Source organism: Coccinella septempunctata, chromosome 1 (genome assembly GCF_907165205.1).
Source record: "Coccinella septempunctata chromosome 1, icCocSept1.1, whole genome shotgun sequence".
Lineage (NCBI taxonomy): Eukaryota > Metazoa > Arthropoda > Insecta > Coleoptera > Coccinellidae > Coccinella > Coccinella septempunctata.
Window position 1 is genome coordinate 47,660,191 of NC_058189.1, and position 26,273 is coordinate 47,686,463.

The 26,273-nt window shown below is 33.2% G+C and overlaps 1 protein-coding gene across 1 annotated transcript; it reads right to left on the reverse strand.

Annotated features, from left to right (window-relative positions):
- Positions 1-1,416: 1,416 nt before the first annotated feature.
- On the reverse strand, positions 1,417-25,820 carry LOC123315846. Its single transcript, XM_044901734.1, has 3 exons — positions 25,662-25,820; positions 11,889-12,068; positions 1,417-1,797 (listed from the first exon to the last, which is right to left on the reverse strand). Exons 1-3 carry the CDS (start codon positions 25,728-25,730, stop codon positions 1,648-1,650), a joined length of 399 nt encoding a protein of 132 aa, XP_044757669.1. The 5' UTR covers positions 25,731-25,820; the 3' UTR covers positions 1,417-1,647.
- Positions 25,821-26,273: the final 453 nt, after the last annotated feature.

A 26,273-nucleotide genomic window follows, 5' to 3' on the forward strand; every position in this document is an offset into this window, starting at 1 on the left:
TTCAAATAAGCGAGTTATTCAGCTTCATTGAAAATTACAAATTCTCAATTTTCGTTCATAATTCAAAATCTATGAACTTTAGGCTGGATCTCTTTTTATATTTGGAATAGTCAGGAAAAAAGAGCTCAAGAATGTGTCGTTCGTTTTCTTCTAGCTGCTATAGTTCTCGAGATCCCTTCAGTAGACAACTAATTTTGCCCACCCTGTACATTAACTCCCGAGACACACTGTATATTTTCGGAGTCAGATCAAAGTCATTTATGCATATAAACGTATTATACTTTCGTTCATCTTGCACCCTGATTAGTAGGAAATTTTATCTATCCTTTTATATTGAAAAATATATTAACTGAAAAATTGAAACAAGAACGACAAAAACACAGTTTTTTATTCCCATATTAGCATAAAAATCTCAAATCATACATCCAGTAATCAAAATCAAACGAAACGACATAGAGATACAGCATTACTTCATGATTGCATAAAACCATTCATTTTAACATACATTCATTGAACTTCTTTCGAGTAAACTCAGCTGAAACATTTATTGAACTGGGTTCTCCAAATCTAACCTATTCTGAGATGGTTTTATTATTTGTCCAGGCAAATTAGGTCGAAAAAGAGCTGTGCTTCCTAAAAATTGCTGACAAGCTGGAAATGGTTTGAATAGACTAAGGGCATTTAAAATATGGAAAAAGTGAAATTTGCTACCAGGGCTCAACTTTTGGGGACCAAGAAACCTCAGAATTTTCGCACTTTTTTTGTTTTCGCGCCTTTTTGACTGAGGAGTGTGCATCGGACCAAAAATTTCGATAAAAATAGTTTGAATCATACAAGTGGTTCAGAAACAGTCGATCGCCAAAATTTGGTAAATTTTTTTTACTTAGTTCAAAAGAAGGACAAATTGACTTGTCACGCCCCTTTATCTTATATTTTCATAGCCGAGTTTAGTTCAAAAAGAATTGCAAAATAAAAAAATAGCCAGGAAAAGGAAAGCATAACACATGTGTTCAGTTGAGTTCAGTTCATTCTTTTGGACTCAAAAGACTTTGTAAGTTGTTTGAAGCGTGAGAAAACAAAAATGTATTATTTCTTCGCGCCTTATTTGACGTGACAGCACGTCGGCATTTGTTAAGAAGTTAAAAATGAAATTCATAAAGACATTTGAAAAAAGCCCAGTCATATATCGTTGAATACAAATTATATGGACATCGTAAGTCGATAAATACCCTTATTTTATCGATCGAATGTGGCTGAACCACATGAAAGCTTTCAATCATTTTGATGTCATTTGAAAAGTTGTTTCCTCATCTACAAAAGGAGTCAGAACCAAATTTTTGCCAGATGCTCTTTTCTGAGTGAAAATTGCGAAAAAACACAGAAAACGCCAATAATTTTGGGGGTTCTTAGTCTCCAAAAGTTAAGCCCTGACAGAAAATTGTCGCAAACTTCACTTTACTGATATTTGAGATGCCCTCCGTCATTTGAAAGCTTCTTAGCAATTTTTAGAAACCAAAACTCTAATTTGCCTGGGCTGTTAGTAATTGTTGTCAATTTGAGGTTTATAAAAACTACAAATTCTCAAGCCTTTTGACTTTTCAATTTTCTATCACTTAATTAACTCAGGTGAAAATCTTACTGCTAATATCAAGCGACGGAATATGATCTTGAAAACATAAACTTGGAATTCCTTCTGAAACTATTTTTCTTATGTTGTTCTTTCTGCGGCTCTTGAAGATCTGGTTGATGGATTGGAATGTTCTGGATAACTTGAATTTCGTTGGGGGGATTCTCCTCCTGAAATAATATTGTATGATTATGCCCTCAATATGTTTAAAAGTTAATGAATCAAAAATAACTTTCTGGAAAATGAATAAAGAATCATTGTGAATGTCTTCTTCATCAACACTATATGAAGAATCATTGCAAATGTCTTTTTCATCAATACTTATTTTGAGAACGAATTCTTGAATACTCTAATTTATAATCAAGAAGAATATATGCACAATCTAGCCCTAGCACTAGTTTTTCAATGTTATATGACATAGGCTGTGATCCATATACCAACTATTCATCAAGAAAATATTTTAAAACATAATCTGAAGCGCTCTGTGTATTTAATATGATGTGTTCTAGTTCGAGAAAACTTATTCAATACACTGAAATGTGATCTAGAAGGTAACTGTGCTGCTACTACTAAGGCATTTTGAACCTTAAAACATAGATACATGGAATGGAAAATAAACATTCCAAAGACTGGAGTGAGATAGTTGCTTAGTGTCGCCAATCACAATTGAGACAGTTGAATTTGACATCAGTGTCACATCAATTTTCAGTACGAATAAATAGGAAATATGTGAATTTTTCAATTTAACGCCACTGCCTTAGTGTTGCGCTAGACAGAGAAACATCGAATGTTTGTACATTCAATTGTAGCACTGAATGGCCATTCCATGTATCTAAGTTCTAAGTATCTAATGTTCTAAGTTTTGAATAGAATATGACAATTCGAAATTGACGCCCACTGTGATCATTTTTGTATGACTTTGACAGTGTTCCTTTTGTTGAAGGCACAGAGAATTTGACAATTAAAAACTATCATCACGATTGAAATTTTTTTATGACATTTATGAATTTTCTCAACCATTTAATTTGAATTCAACATGTAGGCCAAAACGTTATCCCATTTTGATTTAACGTCGAGAAAGCAAGTTCGATGGACTCATCTGATCAATTAACACTTATCTACAACGCAAATATGACAAGAATATTTTTCATATGAAACGTTTTTGGTTTATTCATGAAAAATAATAGCTACTGCATTGCCCTGAAATGATTTATCGGTCGGGTGAAATATTTCAGCTAATAGCGAAATATTATTTGTCATGTTTCATGTTGCATAATAATAACCAAATAATCAATTAGGCAATATTGATATTGTTGAATCAACCCCCACATTTCCTAATCAAAAGTAGCAGTCTAGTTTTATTCATCAATTGGACCAACTAAAAAAAATAATAAATCATGCAGGTCACTAATTCAGTTTCTTTAATTCTTTACTTTTCCTGAAAATTCCCATAGGCATTCTCTCCAAACATCTGAACCAGACAAAATATGAAAATAATTTTTTTTTTTTGAAAATGCTTCCGCGTTGGAAGAACTTTATTTTTATTGCAAATGTCTCAACTTTCAAGAAAAATGCAAGCACCTACAAAAACACACTTCAATCAGTATAATACTATTTGTTCAATTTCTTGAAATCCGAGTTCGTTGAGTTTTTGGCTTTTTAAAAACGAATAAAAAATAATGCATCTATCCTTGGATACGTCAACCAGACCTTTTCTCAAAAAAAAATGCGTTTTGGTGTTTACACCAAGTTTTTCATAAAAATCCGTTATGTATCATCCGACAACGGCCTCCTAGATTTTCTTTGCGATTGACTCATTACAGGGGTACCTTAAAATTTAATGGATAAATATACAAAATTATATATCCGAATGTATTCATGCCAGACTGTCGAAATTGGTAGTAGTAGTAGTAGCAGTAGTAGTAATAAAAAATGTTTAAATTATACTTTATATGACACATTTCCCCGCATGAATGCAGTTCAAGTAGTTTTTATGTCATGGAAGTTCGAATGCTCTAGAGTCTAGGTGAAAGGCTCAGTTTAACTTGGATTTTCTGATTAGAAGAGTGACAATGATAAGGACTATGATATAGATATTCACTGTAATAAAAACACAAGAAATAACTTTTTTCTACAAACGTCAAAAAATGACAAGGTTCGCGCATTGACAACAATATGCGAAGTGACCCTTTTTTTCATTTTACCTCGTTATCATGACACCGTGCGCGAAGTAGTGTGCGAAATACTTACTTCGCACATTGCATGTAAACTATATGGGATTCTTATATCTTAACCTTTATGTTCCTCAATCAAGCAAAAATCCAAGAAATCATTCATTGATTAATGTATAACAATAATTAAGGCTCTCAAATTGTGAGAAAATTTAACACTACCTAATTTTATTTATTATTCACAATGTTAACATTAATGGTGCAGCCAGTGCACGAACCAATAATTAGGTATTCTTAAACCAGATAACTCAGATTCAGCTTGTGATATCGTAGATTTAGGAGTTGGATAAGACTATCTATTTTTGATTTGCAAGAAACTGCCGTAGAGGTGACAGCACTTGATCCTGAAATTCCAATACTCTTTTTCATATTAAGCTAAGCATGTTACTTATTTTAGAATAATATTTTTGACGTTTGTAGAAAAAATTTTGTTTGCATCTCATGCGCGAAATACTTTGGTGATCTCGACTATTTTTTTAACGAGGCTGTGCCTCGTTAAAAAAATCAGTTCTCGATCACCAAAGTAGCATTTCGCGCACTAGATACAAAAATAACTATTATGACTTGATGTGACGCTCAACTACAGCATGCATGAGAGAATTAACAATTATTTAATTCATGCATGCAAAAGATTCACAAATATCGAAAAACAATGAACAAATATGAAATAAAATAATTATTTATCAGTACCTATTTCTCGCCAAGAACTGGAACGAAATTTTTTTCTATAGAAATGAACCAGTAAACATTTTGTTTTTCTTTGAAATCGACAAGAACCAAAAATCGGACCCTTTTAGGATTCATGAGTTCATTCATTATCGCTTTACAAATGATTACCTTTATACTTTGATTATAGCATTACGAGGACGTCTACACAGAATAAATGACTGCTGCCAATCCGATTTTATTTATTTATTATTATCCTTTACCTACCCGCTTTGCCGCCCTGGGTTTCTCAATCTGTGATTTTCAGATTCCCATCAATATATTACACTTACCCTATGTTTTCGCTCTTTTGTATCTTTCCCCCACGCTATTTCACTATGAGTAGTGTATTTCAATCAGTGCAGTTCAAATTATTGTCAAAGAACTCTGAGATATCCACATCGAGAAATAGTCTGTGTTGTGTTTAATATGCTAATCAGAAAGCAACAAAAGTTTATTTTTCCAGTTAACCTATCCTAGTATGTGTTTATGTTTTTTCATTTATCGTATTTTTCGATTCATTTTTGATCTTTTTTTTATATATAAATTATATTCAAATATTTATAAACTTTACTCTTTTTATTCATATTATATTTTCATATTGAATTATATTTATAAATTAATGAAAGCTCATGTAATAAATTTATAATTTTTAATTTTTCACCTTGTTATTATTATAAATTTCCTTGTCCTTGTTCTTGTTCTTGACCTTTGTCCAGACTGAATCTCTAAATTTAAATGTACTCAACTAACATCCCCTCATTGAGAAGTCAAAAATAATTGAGGGAAAGGGCCCGGAGATATGGTTTGCACCAGGGCCCGGAACCAAACTTGTTACGCCCCTGTACTTATAACGAAATTTCTGGGAAAAGATGAGTCGCGTCCCTTAGTTTTAATGTGAAGTGTGCCATGAAATTCCTACTGAAGAAAAAACAATCATGACTAAAAGACGAATTCGCTTCTATTAATCTTACTTGAATATTCATCTCAGGTAAACACGGCAAATTGCAAATTCTGTGATTATTAGTAGTTTGTATACTTTCACGAATACAGCAGTTCATAAATATTTGCTCAAAATTATTTCCCGCAACTTCAGGGATCATACAGAATGTGGTTACGAAAATGAGGCTCTCCGGGAATTTTATATCAAACATTCGCGGCAAGCGTGTGAGGGAAAATAAATAAAATTCATTCGAGTTTATAACAAGAATGATTTACGATCGCACGTCAGTCTTTTCGGTCATGAAACAAGGTATTAGGCGGGAAAATTCTCAAGAAAACAGGAAAATATAGTTTTTATTGCATTCTCCCAGCGAAAACACCTCCTACGCTTATTTGCATTCAATCGCGGACGTATATTGGAAAGATATTGGAAGTTTTACTTGACGACGTTAAAATGGTGTGAAGAGTTTGATATTGAAATATTTGTTTACGGAGTGAAATCAAAATAATCAATAGTAGTTTAATATATTTTTTGTTTTTAGTATAGAAAATTATTGAATTCTAGGCTGAGATAAGAGTATTGGGCACTATTCCATTCCAAAATCAGTAAAAGAAATATCAATGCACACATTCACAAGTCCGGCTTAGTAGGGATGATAGCTTTCCTCCGGAGTTGTAACTCACCATACCACCTGTTCCGCATGTTTCGTCTGTATTTGAAGAAAGTTTAAAACAAAATACCTCTGTGGAATGAATACTTAATTGACCCATTGTTCATCCCTCTGATGAGTACTCAGCTGCAGTTGCAGCAATGTACGCTGAAAAGGAAGCTGGATGGAATCCTTTTACAGTTCCAATTTGTGCTATAGACTCCTCTTCTTCATTCAGAGAAGGATTTTGAGTCCACACACACTTGGCAGGGAGATTTCCCATTTATAAACGTTCTCCCTGCTCAGTGTCAGACAGATTTCCATGCAGAGGATAGAAGTATTTGGAATCGTTGGAATCGAACTCTCATACGCCTGTCAACTTTCAGGTTGTCTTCAAAGTATTATTGCGCCTCTTGAACCATTCTAACAAAAGATGCATCAGGTTCGAAACCCCTGAAGGCAATTCAAGAGTTTTTGATAGTATATTCGACATTGGTTCTCAACGCTATACTCCATTCACATTTATTTTAGCAGTCGGTTGGCCATGTAATAATTATCTCAAGTTTTTGTAACTAGAACAGAGTAAGGTTGGCACTCATGAAATGTCGTTAATGTCATAACGCCGTTGCCACAACTAATATCAATTTTTATTACGAAAATGCCGAAAGCATAGAAATATAAAACGAAAGTGATTGAAAAAAAGAGACAGGGTTTCAGGAAGTGCTATTCAGAATTCAGGTCCGCTCATTCAAATAGGTATACCCTGATATTCTAAAATCCACAATACGTCAGACGGTAGCGAACATATTCAATGTAAGTGAATTTATATAATCTTTCATCTGAATCTAAACGACGACGATATTTCAGCTGAATATTTCCACAATCAGAAAGATTGTGAATGAAGAGGATGACAAAGAATTTCCTTCTATTGGGAGACCCAAAAAAGTGGTGGCATTTGAGAATATTATGTTTGAGTGAATTAATGCGAAAAGTTTACTAAAGGATTTTCGATTAATGGCATCGTAGAAGTTCCCGAAAATTGATTTTTCTATTTATCATTTGACTTGTCCTATACATTGTAAATGTCTTAAGGTACCAATAAACACCTAATTATTATTATTATTATATCAATGAATTAAGATGAACAGCCACAAATACGCGCCAGTTGTCCTGTTAATTGTTTATTCATGTGAAATTTTTGTTCAAAGGTCAAGTTCATCTTGAATTGAAACTTCCTTTAATTCCTTTTACTTACATTGATGCAAGATGATTTTTGTTGAAGAATTTAACATTCTTGTAATTTATCTGTTAATTCCTTAGAGAGATACCCATTCCCAACCACTGCATCATATGCATTTCAACTTCGGGTTAATATTTTTGGAATATACAACTTATGTAACATATTTAAATTTTAGCCAAAGAAGATAACGAACATTAACTCTCCTTAAGCTAGTACATATTATGATATTATACTGATCTCTTGTATTTTCCATGCAAATAACTGGATTTGGTATGCCTTCCAATCAGTTTGTATAAACTTCAATTATGTTCATCACATATTTTCCGAAGAGATTCGACATTGTGATGAAATACGTAATAACAGAAACTTTTACGTAGAACGAGCAACATAGCGTTGATTTAAAACCCAAAAATGTTTTGACAAGCTTCATGACCCCACATTTTCGTACTATACAGAGTGAAATGTGTCAAATTTCCATGGCCAACCGAGTGCTAAAATAAAAATGAATGAATTATAGTAACATGTTTCTGATTTTACGATTACCTACGTAGTTTTTCGTAAAAGTGGATGCAATTATTTCAACCTGGAATGCTGTAGTCTGTAGTGCAACTTCTTGATGATCCCTCCCTATGAATAGAAGTACCTGAGACATGAGAGTTACTTGATCCATCCGTGAACGTTTATACATATTTTTTGTTGTCTGCTTATCATACAGATTAGGGTATCAGCAGATAAAGGGAAAAACTCCATGTATTTCTGTTTACCAAATACCATTTTTTCAATGCAAGATCAATGATAAAAAATGATCACAGCCGATATCTTTTCGTCAGAGCTTAATATCCACCAATTAAAATAGGCCAATAAGAGAGCAAACAATAGTAATTTAATCAACCAGGTTATTAATGAAAGCTATTAATGATTGGGATACCTACTCAAATTTGACACCTTATAAATTTTCTATGTTCATATCAGAATATTGATATTTATGCGGCCGATCGAACAATTCGAGAATTCCATAAAGGGCATATTCGAGTTGTGAAATTTTGAGTAAATCACATTGATATCGTTCCCTATAATATCTGTTAAAGTGTTAAAGAATGTGTGGAGCTGGTGGAAGCTGGTGTTGTGGTACATAGATATATTGATTACTCTCTAATCATCATAATTTTTCTGCAACCTCCACAATTCATCTCTTTTCAATTCACCTGCTAGGTACTCCGAAAATCAATGCGACATACAAATAAAATAATTATTTGGAAAGCTGCTGAATATGTATTTCTATGTTCGAGTACCCATGACAAAAATGCATTAATAGGAAATTAACCAATAAAAGGGTTAATTAACAGCTAATTTCGTGTACGTTAAACAGTGCTATTATTAAGAGGTCGGCGGAAAAATCTATTTAATCATTTAATTCCTGGTTGTAGTTTTTGTTGTATATGTTTCGAGATACTGTATTTCCAAAATGATGATATTTAATCTGAAAGCAGTGTATAGAAATCTGAAAAAGCACACTCTTGTCTAATGAAACTATATCGAGAAATTATTGATCAACGTTTAATTTCAATAATTTCTGAATCTGAAAAATCTCATTGAAATTTTTCCGATCTGATTGCATCCTTTATGATATACACATATTAGTGTGTTTTTTCCAACTTCCAGTCATTTTCATCAGTCTGTATCTCGATTTCCTATTCTACCTTTACGAGTGATCAACATGTATAGTTCATCAACAAATTGATGTCAAGAGCTAACTCTCGTTCATCGAATGTTTCACAAAGGTGGTTATTACAGTATTAGGTCGAGTTCACTCAAAATATGGAGTTTGCTTTCCCCAAAGGCATACGTTTGAGCATATGTTAACCTGACATAGACAGGGGATATTGAAAGGGGCTCAAACATGTCTAATGATTCATCGATCGTCAGTTCGAAATTACCGGTAGGTCGGGGCACGCCTACCAAATGTCCACTGCTATCTTGAAACATCTCTACAACCTCCAACAGTTCCAACTTCCCAAAGCGGACTCGTTACCTACCCTTGCAGCATACAGAAAAAATTGCGAGTTCGGTAAGCATTAGTCAAAGGCAAAATGTAGGACCTATTTTCTTTTATGGAACTTCAGCAGCAGAACGTTATGAAGGAGAAAGCATCATGCCTTTTTATATCTAAATTGAATTTTGATAAATTGTCCAAATTATTTTTATGTAATTCAGTTTTTCAATTTAGTCATGGATTTTCAGTAATGACCAAATCATTCAATACCTATTTATGGAGATTTGATAAACATATGGAGTTTCTGTGATTTATTCATATTACTGAAATAGGTAGAACATTAAAAAAAAACTATAATATAATACCAGAATCCATTCAAGATTCATGTCTCTTACTTATGAAAAAAGTACACTTTTTACCAAGAATTTTTCTAACGGCCTCATATTGTTTGGATTGTTGTGTACTGACTCAATGAAAGAAATGCTTTTCGCAAGTTGGGTGAAATTCACAGGTAACTTTTCCTAATAAGTTCCTTTCCACTTTCCATACGCTATACGAGTATACAGGGTGTCCCGTTAAGACCACGTCAAACGAAAACGGAAAGTAGATCAGAATTTGCTCTACCTGATGTGAAAAAATCGTTCATATGAAAGTCTCACAGTTTTCGAGATATTTGATATGTTTTATGAAAATGCTGAATTTTTTCGCTTAAAATGCTTTCTCTCTTGCGGAAGCTACAATTTAATACTTATCGTTTTTTTCCCGTAAATCTTGCTGAATGATTAATTCAATTCATGCAATGAAAAATACCACAAAATATTATACAGGAATTCAGAAAAAAAAATTGAAATTCATGTTCTGAAGGAGGTGTTTTTTTGTGCGAAGGGGGTGTTCATTTTGAGCATTTGCTCTAATAAGAATCCTGAATTTCTATTATTGATATTTTTATAAAGTTTCTTCACAATAGATTTGTTGATGTTGAAGGTCCTGTGCGTTATTATATTATATCATTGCAATTAATGAATAATTTCATTTTATAAATAATTTAAGGACTAACTGACATTTTTCAAGAGAATTATTCAATATGTTACAGCAGAATCTGCAAAATGAAAGAATTTGTGGAAAGGGTGACAAAATCAGTTTTTCACAAATCTGCTCCATTTTCGATAAACATTCAAATATCTTTTTTCGTGAAGAAGGTTATCACCTCAATTTTACCTTTTCGGAATCCTCACAAAATGGGCAACTTTTCAACGTAATATGCAGAAAAGGTCTAGTGTCTTTTTTTTGTACCACGTCAGATAGAATTCAGCACAAAAGAACACTTCCTTCAGAACATGAATTTCAATTCTTTTTTCAGAATCCTTGTATAATATTTTGTGGTATTTTTCATTGCATGAATTGAAGTAATCATTCAGCAAGATTTACGGAAATAAAACTGATTCGATAAGTATTAAATTGTAGCTTCCGCAAGAGAGAAAGCATTTTAAGCGAAAAAATTCAACATTTTCATAAAACATCAAATATCTCGAAAACTGTGAGACTTTCATATGAACGATTTTTTCACATCAGTTAGAGCACATTCTGATCTACTTTCCGTTTTCGTTTGACGTGGTCTTTACGGAACACCCTGTATAGGGGAAATAAGTACAAAATGACATATATGGACAAAATGACATAGTCGCCATATTTCAAAATTGGTGTGCTTTAGAGACTTCCAACAACTGTACCAAGTGAAGGCAGCCATATTTACAATACTCTGAAATGTTGAGTGCCATTGCCACCTACCAAAATTTATTTCACAGTGATTTTTCCCTGTTTTCTGAAGAGGTATTTGTTGTTTTTTTTTGTATTTATTGCTATTAAAATTGATGAACTATGGAAGTATCTGATGATTTCAGTTAATCTCATTGGTTGTTTGATGAAATTATGATTTTTTATTGTTTTTTGTTTACATTTGGACAAAATGACATACTTACATATACAATGAATAAAAGGACATAGTACGTCATTTTTCTGTAAGGTTTCTGTTAATAAATATCATTTTGTTTAGATTATACGCCATGAAACTACGAAAGAAAAACAAATAGGCAGTCTTGGAGCCAAGAATCTATGAGCAATTTAAGCAGGGAGACAAAAAAAATCTGACCGATCAAGCCTGATATTTTTCCAGACTACATGTTTTAGTCTACAGAAACCTCGTGTGTACCTAGTATGCAAAGAAGATATCAAGCTGTTATTGATGCAACTTAATTTGCAACTTGAAATCATATTAAAATGAATCTTCATCACAAAAATCTTATTTTAACTTTTTTTTTTGCAATTTAAGTCAATATCCCTAACTCATGTTGAGCAGTTTAAATGAATTCGAAAGCCTGTGATAAATATAATTAACGTTTATACAAACTTATCGAAAGGATTCCTAATCTACTTATTTGCATGGAAAGGACATGGAATTCTCCGGTCGTCAACCTCAAAAAAAAAATTAAAATGTGGTCACCTGATTATCCTTGTTCGTCTTCCTTATCCTCCAGAGAACGTAAAAGAACATAATTAAGGCAGGCAGGAATAAGGCAGCATATTCGGGATTTCCTCTAGCTAAAGACTGGTTCAAGCCCAGGAGCGACAGAAAAATTGCTGTTCCGGTGGCCACATATCTTCCTGTTCTGCGACGTTCTTCCTGCAATTAAACGGCTATTATCAACTCGGTTCGGGGGTTCAATCCAGGTTTAATTAGAGTTGGGTGAATACCAATCTATGAATGAGCATAATCTGGCTATAATTAGAGGTGAATTTTGCGGACAGAATCTCCGTAATTATTTTCTTGTTCATCGGCCCTAGCCCTAAAGGACTTTGATGCATTGAACAATCTAACAATTTTGGGCGACGAGATATATTGATCAGATGGTAGGCCTGAATGCAAAAAGTTGTAGGTTTCAATTAAAATTCGATGAAGATTCAGTATAAAATGAGATTTTCAGATGTAGAATCAGAAAAAGAACTGTTAGTACGAGATCCCGCTGCAGATTCACTACGTTCATTACGTTTATAGTCAAACACACATTTTTACATACGTTTATGGATAGGAGAATACACTAATAACACCGCAGCCTGTCAAAAGTGGCCGCAAGTAATTTTAATTAAATTAATGTTAATCAATATTTCAAGAAAAATTTCGTTCACTCCGTTTTGAAATAAAATATCATTCACATCATAACAATGCATGTAAAGAATACTAAAATCCATAGCTGCCCTTGCACACTCGGCCGCAACTACCTCGCAGCCAGGTGTAAGCAGGTGACATTTCGAAGTATTAAGAGATTTATTTTATAATAAAAATAGTTTATTCATCAAGAACAAATGTAATTGAATCTCAAGAATTTTTTTTTCCTGTTTCTTCAAAATCAGTCTCTTGATCAAGTTATCCCTCTAATGCCCAAGTTTTTTTTTCTTTTTTAAAATTATTTCCGTCTAGTTTCAAATTAGCTTATGTAATCTACATCTTTTTTTCGCAAATAGTTAACTGATTTACATTAACACCTGTATACTCACAAAATGAACCTATACTGAAGGCGGACATGGGCAGAATAATTTTGTATCCACTTATATGCAACCAGTCTCAAGGCGGACTTGGGTATTAGAGGGTTAAATTTTATATCTGTGTATTACATTTTCTAGTCCAAGTCCGATTCCTCGCTGCTTTCATAATCGCAGTTCTCACTATCGTCGTCGCAATCAGAGTTTTTTATCATCTGAAAATGTGTAAGTAAGCTCAATTACATAATACATTTTCAACTTGTATCGGAGTTGAACTTCCCAGAAACCATGTTGGTTTTAGGAAACCATCCAGAAGAAGCCAACCATTTATTCTCCGCACTAAAATTTAAACAGTGGTACTAAGTAGCATTGAGCCACATCGAATTGACGAAAATGGTCCGTAGGTACCATCTTTTGTTTTAATGACTTCTAACGACTTCCAACACGGTAAAATGTGGGTTGAAACAAACCCTTTGATTTTTTTAATGAATTTTTCATTATTCTCTTTTGCCGCATATATATTGTTGAACATGATAAATCGTCCAGTGTTTTTGGAATGAACTTTTGTGAGAATTCTCATTTTTTTAAGAAATTCTTCTTATGTTTCAATATTAATTTATTTGGACCTTATTCTTATAAGATTCTATTACATATATGCATTGCTCCCGAACTCTCAATATTCGTATAGCGCCCGACGAAGGGTTAGTACATAAATAATATTAACAGCATTGTGTACAACGAGCTCCAGCACGTGGTTATAATATAAGAATAATTCAGATTGAGAACCCTAAGACTCCTTTCACACCACGGGTTTTAACCGTCAAGTTTTTACCGAAAAACAACCGAATGAAAAATTATTCATCGGGTTTTATCCGTACGGTGGGCACATCAAGCTCTCGAATCTCTTGGCGATAAGCGCCGCCGAAAGTGCAATCCGGTTGTTTTCCAGTGCGAAACTAAACGGATACACGTGTGAAATACCCCATTATATCAATGTAACTCGGAACATCGAGTAAAAACCCGATGCTGTGAAATGAGTCTAACTCTCTCTGACTTTATTTCGGATATCTCGCTATTTAAACAGATGGCAGACCTAACTTGCGGCTATTTTTTCACAGGCAGCCATACATCACCATATTCGAAAAAAAAATATCTTTAATTTGATATCAAAAACATCCGTGTACGTCATGAACGTAGAAATACATCGAAATGTTACCTGCTTACACCTGGCTGCGAGGTAGTTGCGGCCGAGTGTGCAACGGCAGCTATGGATTTTAGTATTCAATACATGCATTGTTATGATGTGGATGATATTTAATTTCAAAACGAAGTGAACGAAATTTCTCTTGAAATATTGATTAACATTAAATTAATTTAAATTACTTGCGGCCACTTCAGACAGGCTGCGATGTTATCAGTGTACTCTCCTATCCATAAACGTATGTAGGAATGTGTGTTTGTCTCTGTACGTAATGAACGTAGTAATTCTGCAGTGAGATCTTAGACTATGTGGATTTCAATGAACATTACGAATATGGAAATCATACAATTACAAAGAGATTATTTGTAAATGATAAATAGTATATATGAGTAACAAGTTAGACAAAATTCATATCTTCGGTGCTTACTATTTTGTGAAAAATCCTCCATTTCGGAATTTTATATAAAATTGGGGAGATTGTCATACACCCTTTTCGAAGGGCGTAGGGTAGTTTATTTTATTTTTATAAATGACAACCCTAATTTTTTGTGGCGAAAATGAATCAACATTTTATTGGTGAGGATGATTAGATTATTGATGGCATTTCTTTTTCGATTATAAGAATGAAAATCCTTATTGAATTAGAATTTTTACTTTTTATGTATTCTGACCTCCAAGGCATACCTACACTTTAGGTGCGATAGATATTTCTGAAGTATTATCGACAGTAATTGATGAATTATCTGAAATGAATACATATTACAAAACCAAGTGAACAAATATTTTTCTTCATCTTTCATCAATGACTACCGTACGATAACATTTCAAAAACATGTGTCGTGGTTAAACAACCCATCTTAGTGAAAATGATTAGAATTTTGTGCGTCAGTTTTTACTTCCTCTAGTTTATGTCGCTCAAGATGCTCCGAACGTGGAAAAACCAATATTTATATGACAATAAGTAAAGATTTTATCGATTGAAGTCAAACTAGGTTTATGGAAATATTGAGCTGTATTTTTTTGGGAAAGCCTTCGTAATGTTTCAGTAGCACCATTTTTCTACTAATAGTTGAGGAGCCGACGATGCTACATCGGGATTTACTCGAGCTTCGTGGAGACCTAGTGGATTTTGAAGATTAGATGAAGGAAAGCTAGAACGTAAGCGTCTGCAGGTTTTCGAAGATGTAAAAAAATCGTTGGGTGTACATACTCGAATGTAAAAGATTTAGATACTTTATTATGCCCTATGTGACTCTGATAATAAATTCATGTTAATCTGACCCTTTGCATGGAAGGGCTGGCCGTACGAAAGATTTGAAAATGGTAAAGAAAGAATTTTTTCCGAGCGTTTCAGATTTTTAGAGGATATATTAATTGGAACCAAAGAAAGCTTCTTTTCAAGAGACTAACTATTCGGACGTAAGGTCACAGTAGCAGTCCTTTGAAAATACAAAAAAAAAACGTTCTTTGTATCCTACATACATACATATGTTTAATCTCGGTGTTGCAGATATGTTGCCCCATTAATCTGACACGTATCATCTGACAACTTTAAGATTGTAACGTTCCCTTTTATTTTTCAAATATAGATTATTTCTGTTCTTCCCGTCAATGAAAAATCCATTTTACCTTTATTGTTGATGGAAGAAACCTGATTTTGATGTCTGTTGTATGTAAGATAACGATATATGGGAGTCCTTGACCAATACGCTTTATATTAGAATGATAGTCATAACAACATAAGGCCTATTGGACAAGAAATCCCATACAGATAAACATTTGATTGATTTACACAGCATGCTTGACGGATGCAATATCGAACATTGAAAAGATTCAATGAACATTCTGAAAATTAATTGAACTCGAGAGAAATCGATAATCCACCAGGTTTTTTCAATTCGTAGTTCCATTCAGAATGTCTGAACCCCAATTGGATTCTAAAGAATCCACGAAACTTTTCCTCAACTCCCCATTCCGTTTTTAATCGCACCTGCAACAAAAGTAAGCTTTCTTCGTCGGAAATCCAGCGAAAATCTTGAATTGAACAATATTTGAAACTTTGTTCGACATTCCTTCAATTGATGTGAAATTATTTCCAATACTGAGAACATTCTATATTTCCGTTTTTTTATTGCATTTCGCACGTTGAATTGATTTTGATATTTTATGGTTGGAATATGTGAATATAATATCTTCAAGATTTGGTTCAGAATAACTTCAATCTTTTTATACTTAGATACTGAGAATGTACACTTGCAGCATTGTACAGGGTGGGCAAAATTGGTGATACTTGAAATACAACTTTTTAACCCAACGAGATAGGGGAAAATGAACGGCACATTATGGTCGTCTTTTTTCGAAAAACTAAAAATGCCATAAACTGCATTCCTCTATTTTCTTTTGTTCTCGAGTTATAGGCCAAAATTTAAATTTCAACTTTGGTCATTATCTCCGTTTCTTTTTGTGCTAGGATGTTGAAATGAAAACATTATACAGACACTTTTCTGATAGCAATCCAGTGGCGTACTACGATTTTTTCCAACAAGTTTATTTGCTGAGCTATAACATAAAGATGTGTTTTTTCATAATATCTGAACGAATCTGAGGGCGATGTATGATGGGGAATTTATTTCTGATACGGGTAAAAATGGCGATTATTTCTAAAGCCCGTTTGCAAGAGCCGCAAATGCTCTAGAGAATTTACTCGTGAATGCATGCGCCGTGAATACTTGCTGCAGTTACATACGCAATTCACTGTTCAGTTGCATACAAAATAATTTCTACCGTTTTCTTGCCAAAATTCTGTAAAAAATTCTCCAGAGATTCCTGGCTGTTACAAACGGGCTTAAGTCATTAAACTACTGTTTTCCTAAGAAAAAACAATAACTTTATATTATAGCTCAGCAAATAAACCTGTTGGAACAAATCATAATATGCCACTGGATTGCTATCAAAAAAGTGTCTGCATAATGTTTTCATTTCAACATTGTAGCACAAACAGAAACGGAGATATTGACCAAAGTTGAATTCGCCCAAATTTTCAATTTTGGCCTATAACTCGAAAACAAAACAAAATTGAGGAAGGCAGTTGATGGCATTATAATTTTCTCGAAAAAGGACGTCCCTGAGGTGTCATTCATTTTCCTGAATCTCATTGGGTTAAAAAGTCGTAATTCAGGTATCACCAATTTTGCCCACCCTGTGCACGGTGAGTCTCTGACACAAATATTTCATCAGAAAATTCTTGAGGACAAGATAAAATACCATTTTTTCCGATTCGGCCCTGATAAAAAGATACAGCCATTTTAAGTTTTCATAATGAGCTATGCCACCCCTAGAAAAACAAATAACCTTCAGAATAACTAGCTAAATCTGTGACACTGCACATAGTGGATTTTTTAAAAAGAGTTGCATTCGGTAAAAGTACCGAATTTTGCAGATATTTTTGAACATAAAATTACTCGAAATTGGCTCATTATACGAGAAAATATGAAGTATACTTATATTTTACAAAATGTTCAAATATACATTGGATAGCTTTCTAAATCAGTTTCAAGAGTTGGTTTCTTCGATTTTTTGGTATTTTTTATTTTTATTGTATCTACGTAATTGTCTTATTGAAAAAACTGGAAGACGTGGGTGATGTCTTGTATTCGAAAAACAATCATCAACTGAATGAAAAACTATATTCCGAAATTTATTTCATTCGATAAAATCGTGCGTTAGATCAAATAACAATTTTTATGGTTTTTCAACAGCCTGTATCTTTTAAACCGAAACGATCCGGAAAAAATGGTAAAGGAAAAAAGTGTTTCCTTTGACCTTGAGAATCTGTTAAAATATTTGGACTACACTAGCATTACACTAGTTTGTTTTTATAGGTACAGTGTTTGCAGTGTTCCCATAGCAGGCTAATATTTTTGAGCTTGTCACTTTCCATGCTTTCGCTGGTTGGAAATATAAGCAACTTTCGATTCCGTACCTGAGCAGAACATGCATTACTAAGAGATTAAAAAATTCGATTCTCGGAAATTATTCGGCATATATTCAAATTTTGCACAAAGCTTCGAAACTTCACAAAAGAGCCTTGATCAAATTTGGAGGGAGCTAAGCAGAATTGGGCAAGTAAAATGAATGAAATGGTGACCACTCTATTTAGTTATTGAGCAAGTAAGCAAAAGCTCTTGAGTTGGTGGCAGTAATTTTCACATTTTTAGGCCTATTCAATATAAGTAAGTGAAAACTCATTTACTTCAAATTTGTTTTCATACCAACTGAAATATTTTCAGTAATTTTCAAATCAACCAATTATGAAATTTCGTATTATTTCAACTTTACTCATTCTCATACTTCTGAAAATATTAATTGAATTGAGATCTCATTATTTCTGCCTTATTTCAGAATCGCATCCAATCCCGTAAGGATTGGAAAATTTTTTCATGGTCCCAGAATGAATAAAGATTCTATTTCGTACATGAATATTTCACGAGATATTCCCTATAAAATCGTTGAAGGTGCACCCAATATAAAGCGAAGAGAAATTATTTGTTTCATCAAATTTGCCTGTCAGAGTGAGTAAATTGGATAGAAACTTTCCTCATCTCCGCCAAACAATTCGTCAAACGTTTGGCGTTTATGAGATCCAATATTATTATATTAAGGAAATGAATAATTAAAAGTTACTTAGAGTTGATGAACTTCAATTAACAGAGCGAAAGGTTGGTTCCATTTTTGCTAAAATCAATGGTGTTTTGCTGTTGATTGATGAATACGAGAGATCAGTAACCTGATGAAGAGCCTGAAGATTGATAATTGTGATCGATCCAGCTGCTTTATTTGAACTATTTATGTCCAAGTACACAGATGGATGGTGATCAATAAAATACTCATCTTTCCATTTGTTCAACCCATTAAGCGATGCACTACAATATTTCGTAATTCGATTTGTCTGGTTTGTGCAGAAAATTGGGCTCCCTATAAAATAATTGTTTTCCTTTTCTCAACCGGAGAATAAATATTCCAGCTCCTCGCTTGTGATGAAAACAAGGTCGATATATTATATATGTTTCACAACTTGAAAACTTCAACACCTAAAAGTATTTCTTTTGAAATCATTCCAAAAAAATACAATTATTTTCACCCAATATGAATTATTTACTCAAACTAAAAAGAGAGGTCTCCGGACAATTCGAAGCCAGCATTTTCTGAAGACGAGGGTTTTTCATATTTGGAAGAGGTATCTAATCTCGTATCTAATCTTGTCAATGCATGACTACGACAACTGTGTTTTGTAGCATTGATGTCAATGTGAGACAGTTGAAAGTTCCCATTTTTGGCGAAGAATTTGGGAATAGACAAAGACTATTAACATTGGCATTGTCATTATCATTGTTATGTCAACACATCGGGATATCTTTACCACTTCTCGAATACATTGCGTTACTATGGAAATATCACCATTTTATTGAATCAACTTCTAATTCTAATTTTGGGATATAAAGTTTAAAACTCATTGACGTTCTGAAATGTTTTACTTTTTGTAACCAGTTACGAAAAGTAAAATAATTCGCAATTGCTGATGAAAAGATACTTGCTTTCACAGTAAAGGAGTGAAAAATTAAATATTTCCTTCACTATATAGACAATTTGAAAGGAATTTGCGAGGAAAGCTTCAGTAGACGTTTTTGGTACTTTTAATTTGAATTCATAGCCACATCCTATTCAAAATTAAAAATTGTGTAAAATACGTAGGGAAACACTATTTTTTGTATTTCGTCTTCTTTTGCGCAACTACCGAAGCCCTCATTACGAAAAATAGTGCTTTTCCAAACTGGTTGCACAAATAACTATTCTTAAAATTCTAGCAATTGCTTCGACGATTCTTCGTCGATGTTGGATATTTCGCCAGTGCTGTAAAACACCAACTATCTATCACTATCTATCTATATGGTCTATCTACACGTAACTGGCGCAGAATATTTTTTCCGATCTCTCCTTGTTTTCGAGGGTGTGAATATAAGGAAGCAATTATTTTCTTATTTTTTGGCTGTGTTTGGTGGATTGCTAGGTCATTACCCCCGTATTTCTTAGTCTTCGCCATTTTTTCGATACATTGCGTTGCTATGGAAATACCGCTACATGAAATTCCATCTTTCTCTTGAAATTCGCCTTCTTTTAAAAACCAATTACCGTTTAAGTGCAAACAACATCAAGGAACGCATTGTAATGAAAATGATCGACAGCGGTGTCGTGCAAAAGGGAATAGGTGTGTGATATAAGAAAAAACAGAAACCTTAATTTTATTTTAAATTTTAAGTTTTGTTGAACGTCACGCTTTGGAAGAAATTATAAATGTAAAGAATTCAATTTAGCTTGATTTCTCTTGATTCATGGGATTTTATGTGAGAATTCGCCTTAAAGTAAAATGACGATAAAGGGTATAGCCGGGTTTATATGGAAAATCTGCCCCCGCGCCTTTTTCGATTTAAACACAGGGGATCGATTTGACATTGAACAAAAATAATTCACCCCGATTTTCAGCTGTTTATCTCCAACGGTTTCCGAATTTTTCGAAAAAAACTGTTTTTTCAATTAAATTTTTTTTTTCGACTAAAATTCAAAATTGGTTGATGGTGATTTTTTTAATCGTTTTCAGTAGTAAGAGTGATAAGGAAGACATTTCATTATGACTCTCAGTTGAAAATCTTATTTTTGAGAGCAGATATAAAATAATAATATTTTTTTTTTTATGTCACTTAAAAGTGTCAACCACGAAACTTTGTCAGAAAATGTCTCTCGTAGTTATCTAACCTCAAGAAATTTTTCATTTTTCTTGAAGTGGTGGAACATAATAGAAAAAAATAAAAACTATTTTTTTTTCAAAATACTATGTTTCATGCATAGAAACACTTATGATGCGAACAAAATATGTAGAAAACTATTCTTCAGCTGAGAATACATAATTCATTCAATAATAAAAATTTAATATAATACAAAATCCATTTATTTTATTGATACAATAATTATGAATCCATCATTCGAAAATTGGAGGACATCAAAAAATTGGTGATAAAAATGTTTCTATGCAAAAAATATAGGTTCACATTCGAAATATTGAAGACTACTATAAATATCGGTTGGTCTTCGTCACTGTCTTCATTAACAACAGCATCAACTTTTTCATTTACAAAGAGACGAAACAATATTCCAGCAGGTTTTACTCTTTCTGCCAAATATAGAACGTAATGAAGAAAATATATTATAGCTGAAATATGAGAACAGCACCCTACAGTGCGTCTACCATTAGCACAATCACAACAATATCGCCTTATTCCAGAAATCTCATTCTTTTCTGGCTCATTATCAACAAAACAATGTTATGCTTTTGACTCAATATGCCGAGACCTCACTTGTAGTTTGATAATATTTGGTGTTGTGTTTACGTATTGCAGTGTTATTTATTGTTCGGTCTTCATTTATTAACTCAGCTAAGTAAGAAACAGCTTGAGACATTTGATATGATCCCGTGAAAAAAATCTTCAATTCTTATTCCGTTAATTCAGGAAAATTTGTCAAATCATTTGAAGAGATCGTACTGAACGGAAATTTTGTCTCGCCCAACGATTTATTTTTACCTCCAACGCCAACGTATTATCATAATCTTTTTTCGATTTCATTGCGGCCACAACTCTTTCAGAAAGATCAACATCAGAATCCAGTCTTGCTCCAAATTCGTTATGTAAAAATCAAGAAACTCGAAAAAAAAAGGTGCTTTAGGAAGCAACTTATTATCTAGTTTATGATGGATTCATGATTATTGTATCAATAAAATAAATGAATTTGGTATTATATTAAATTTTTATTATTAAATGAATTATGTATTCTCAGTTGAAGAATAGTTTTCTACATATTTTGTTCGCATCATAAGTGTTTCTATGCATAAAACATAGTATTTTGAAAAAAAAAATATTTTTTTTTTTCTATTATGTTCCACCACTTCAAAAAAAATGAAAAATTTCTTGAGGTTTGATAACTACGAAAGACATTTTCTGACAAAGTTTCGTGGTTGACACTTTTAAGTAACATAAAAAAAAATATATTATTATTTTATATCTGCTCTCAAAAATAAGATTTTCAACTGAGAGTCATAATGAAATGTCTTCCTTATCACTCTTACTACTGAAAACGATTAAAAAAATCACCATCAACCAATTTTCAATTTTAGTCGAAAAAAAAATTTAATTGAAAAAACAGTTTTTTTCGAAAAATTCGGAAACCGTTGGCGATCAACAGCTGAAAATCGGGGTGAATTATTGTTGTTCAATGTCAAATCGATCCCCTGTGTTTAAATCGAAAAAGGCGCGGGGGCAGATTTTCCATATAAACCCGGCTATACCCTTTCATTGGTCGCCGTGAAATTGATTTATTCAGTAATAAAAATATAGCGTTATTCAACATTATGACACATATCGAAAAAAAAGGCATGCTTAGAAGAGTAGAATTTCATCTTTGATGAGATTTTGCTCTTGACGATAATTGTGCACAAAAAAAAATCCTTCTTCATAATATACTTTTGAAACTGTTACTCCGAAGAAACTGTGAATAATTTTACTTAAGATTAAGCTTTAAATTGTTTAATCATTTGTCTCCTTAACCTCAATGCTGTTGATGATTTCGTCCATTTGGACCATAATATACTCTTGATTTAGTTTAGACGGTATCTGCCCTTGCTCTATAAAAAAGGGAGAATTTCAAGCGACATCATACTTTCATAAAATAGCGACCATAGCAACGCAATGTATCGAGAAAATAACGAAAATATTCCCAAGTATTGACCTTACAATTCGCCCAACACAAATAAGAACTTTACAAGGCCCTCACTATTTAGCCAAAAAACAGAAATATTAACTTCCCTGTATTCACACCCTGTACAACAAGAAGAGCTTGAAAAGAATACGCCATTTACGTGAAGACTAAGAATAAAGCCTTTTACACCACTCGGCGGAGAAACGTCGAAGTTATAGCAAGAATTTCAAGAAAAAAAAAGGTGCTTTCATAAAATGGCAATATTTCCATAGCATCTCATCGTATGCGTGAAGTGGCAAAGACATGCCGTGGTGCTCACAGAACAATCCACCCAGCAGCAAAAAAAAAACTTTTTAAGGCCCTCTACCATTTCCAGATTTCTTCGCCATGAAACCGAAACTTTGGCGGTCTTATACTCACATTCCGTAGAACAAGAAAAAACTACCATGCGCCAGTGACATACAAACAAAGAATAATTCTTTTTTCTCGGTGAAAATTAGGCATAAGCTGTTCCACTTCATTTGCTGCTTAGATAAGTACATAGTAATCAACACGATTCGGAAAAAAGTAAGGGAAGGCTTGTGCATTCGCTTGATGTCATGGAGCCAGGATTTTAGAGTAGTAAGATAGGAAACGAAGCGACTAAAGTGATGTGAACGCCATCTGTGTTTCAAATGTGTTTTTAAGGCCCTAAGACTGGTTAAAATATCAATTCGAGGGGCATTTACAGAAACATATGAAATTACTGAGATTTCAGATGGTCATTTTGATCAAAGAGGTTTCGAATGTTTTGATTCTCGTACCGCCTTTTGTTTACCAAGCTCGTTCTAGTTGCTGATTATTGAAATTTTCGTCTAATTTCTTGGTGAAAAGCTCGTGAAAAATATCGTTCGAAAATTATTGTATGGTGAAGAACTGTGGATCAAATAAAACGAATTTTACTAAGGAAAATGGGAATGTAAGTATTAAAACTGGTAACAGGTGACTCGGTCATTCATTGATTTTATTTTCAGTGCTATGAAGTGGATAAAATTTTCAGTGCGTACAGGCCTGCAAACACTACTAACTACACCATGTGCAATGAACATTTTACTGCAAGTCGATTGAGAACTGTTCATCCACGTAAATTGTTCTATGCAGAAAGCATCCCTTGCATGGAGGGCCCATTTAGGGGAAATTATGACTTTTATATATCCATTCAAAGATTCTCAATTGCCTTCAATATATTCAGAAATGCAAAAAATTCGATTTCGATTTGGGGAATCGGGTGACTGTCAAATTGTTGTTTGGAAAGTCACAGTTTTATGAAACCTTCTCTGAGTGTTTTGTTCTCGGTTTTGTTCATTCATTAATCAATTTGTATATTGTGTCATAAAGAGACCATACCATGAAGAAATCATAAGAAAGCATGAAGAAATTATACTGACGGGCTTGAATACAGATCTTGTATACCTCCGTCCTCTGAAAAGTTTTTTTCAATTGTGGTTCTGAACATTTTGTAAATAATATGTAAGTAACAGAAATGTGTATCCTATGACGGTAAATTGAATATTGGTTCATATAAATTGTACAAATTAAACTAAGTTTATTAATTCAAAACGTTTTCATAGAAAAAACACCTTTGACGTACCTATAGCAGATAACCATATATCTTGTGTCCTAGTCAAAGCTCTATTCGTTGTCCATAGTTTCAAATTTCTGTGAATTTTTTATAAATTGCAAATAAAAATTTATCACATCCAACAGCATATTTCATTGATACCAATCGATTCCAAACAATGTTCAGATGAAAACTAACGTCCTGGTCACAAAACAAAACCATCCTTTTGTCTAGTAGCTCAGGATGTTTGTTTTCTGATCTCATCAAGGGCAATATTGAAATTCAATACAAGGAATAGAATTCGAATTTCGCGCCCCTCAATTTTAAAACAGAAAACTCGTATTTCTGTATTGACAATACGTTTTCAGCGCCGTCTCATTGTCAAATGTGTTTTCACTGGCCAAAATGTAGTCGGTTTTTAGCATTAGCGATATGAGGGCCTTTCCTATCTTTCTACTCTATAATCTTTAGGTCTAACTATTTCTGGCACAAAATAGGGGGGTTGCCATTAGAAAGATCTACAGTCCGCGTAGAGGGTTCAAGACAAACCCCTCAATCATACAAAATTGACGTGTTCTAGCATTTTTTGCCAAGTAGGAAATTTCTACCGAAGATATGAATATTGTGCCATACTTTTTAATCTCTTTGCATATTTGATATTGAAGTTTATAAATGTTGTCTTGATTTTTAGCCGTTATGGTTCCCAACAAGCAAAAATCTTTCAGTGATGCCTGTTGCATAAATTTTCCCTCACGCTTATAAGCTGAAATCAAGGAATGGTTACACCTAATACACACTTCTCATTTAGTAAACTTGCAGACAATCAATTTTGTTTGCATTCATTTTGAGTGCATGTTTCATAATATTTGGTTTAGTACATTACACCTGAGGAAAAAGGACTATAATTTATTTCAAAAAATGAAATTTCAAAGTCTCGTCAACAAGAGCGGACCACAATATTTGACAAAATATAATTAAATCGTGACAATAATGAAATTTGTGATTTGATAAACTAATGCGATATTTAACTCACTGTTCAACACTCTTAGTGTACTGCATAACATAAACATTCCTTTAATGTGAAAAAACACAATATTTTATAAGCAATTTTTAAATTTTTTCGAACTAACCCTAAGTTCCTCATCGTTAATCTCGTCGAAAATAAATGTTTCTTTCGTATCATCAAGCACAACCATCATAAAAGTTCAGAACAGAATAAGTAAAAATAAATCGTGAAGTTCTCTCCCAGACACTATCGCTTTGGCCTGATTATCATACGCGGTTTCGAATAAGACTGAACCGACAATGTCTGGAAGAAAGTCTACAAACAAGCACGTCATTCGTATAATCCAAGATCTAAATATTGATGAATCATGTAAATATACACCCGGTATAAATCTATCAGTCGGTGTACGCGAAACAGAATTTCCATTTCCGCAGGAACACCATAATCTCATTTCATGATCATATTTTAAGGTTTACAGTTCCTTTCAATTAATGGAAAATCGATAATGAAACCAATTTATGACAGAAATGAATTCAAGGATGAATCTATTTTTTTTCGTTAAGGTCTTATCAGACTATGAGGGATTTATCATTCAATTTCCATTTCAATTCGACTCCGGCTTTATTCAGTTTTCACGCTTCATGGTCTTGATGTATAAATAGGAATATCTCAGAATTAGAGATAAACACTTCGACAGAAATAGGCATTTGACAAAATCGAAATCGTTTAATTGGAA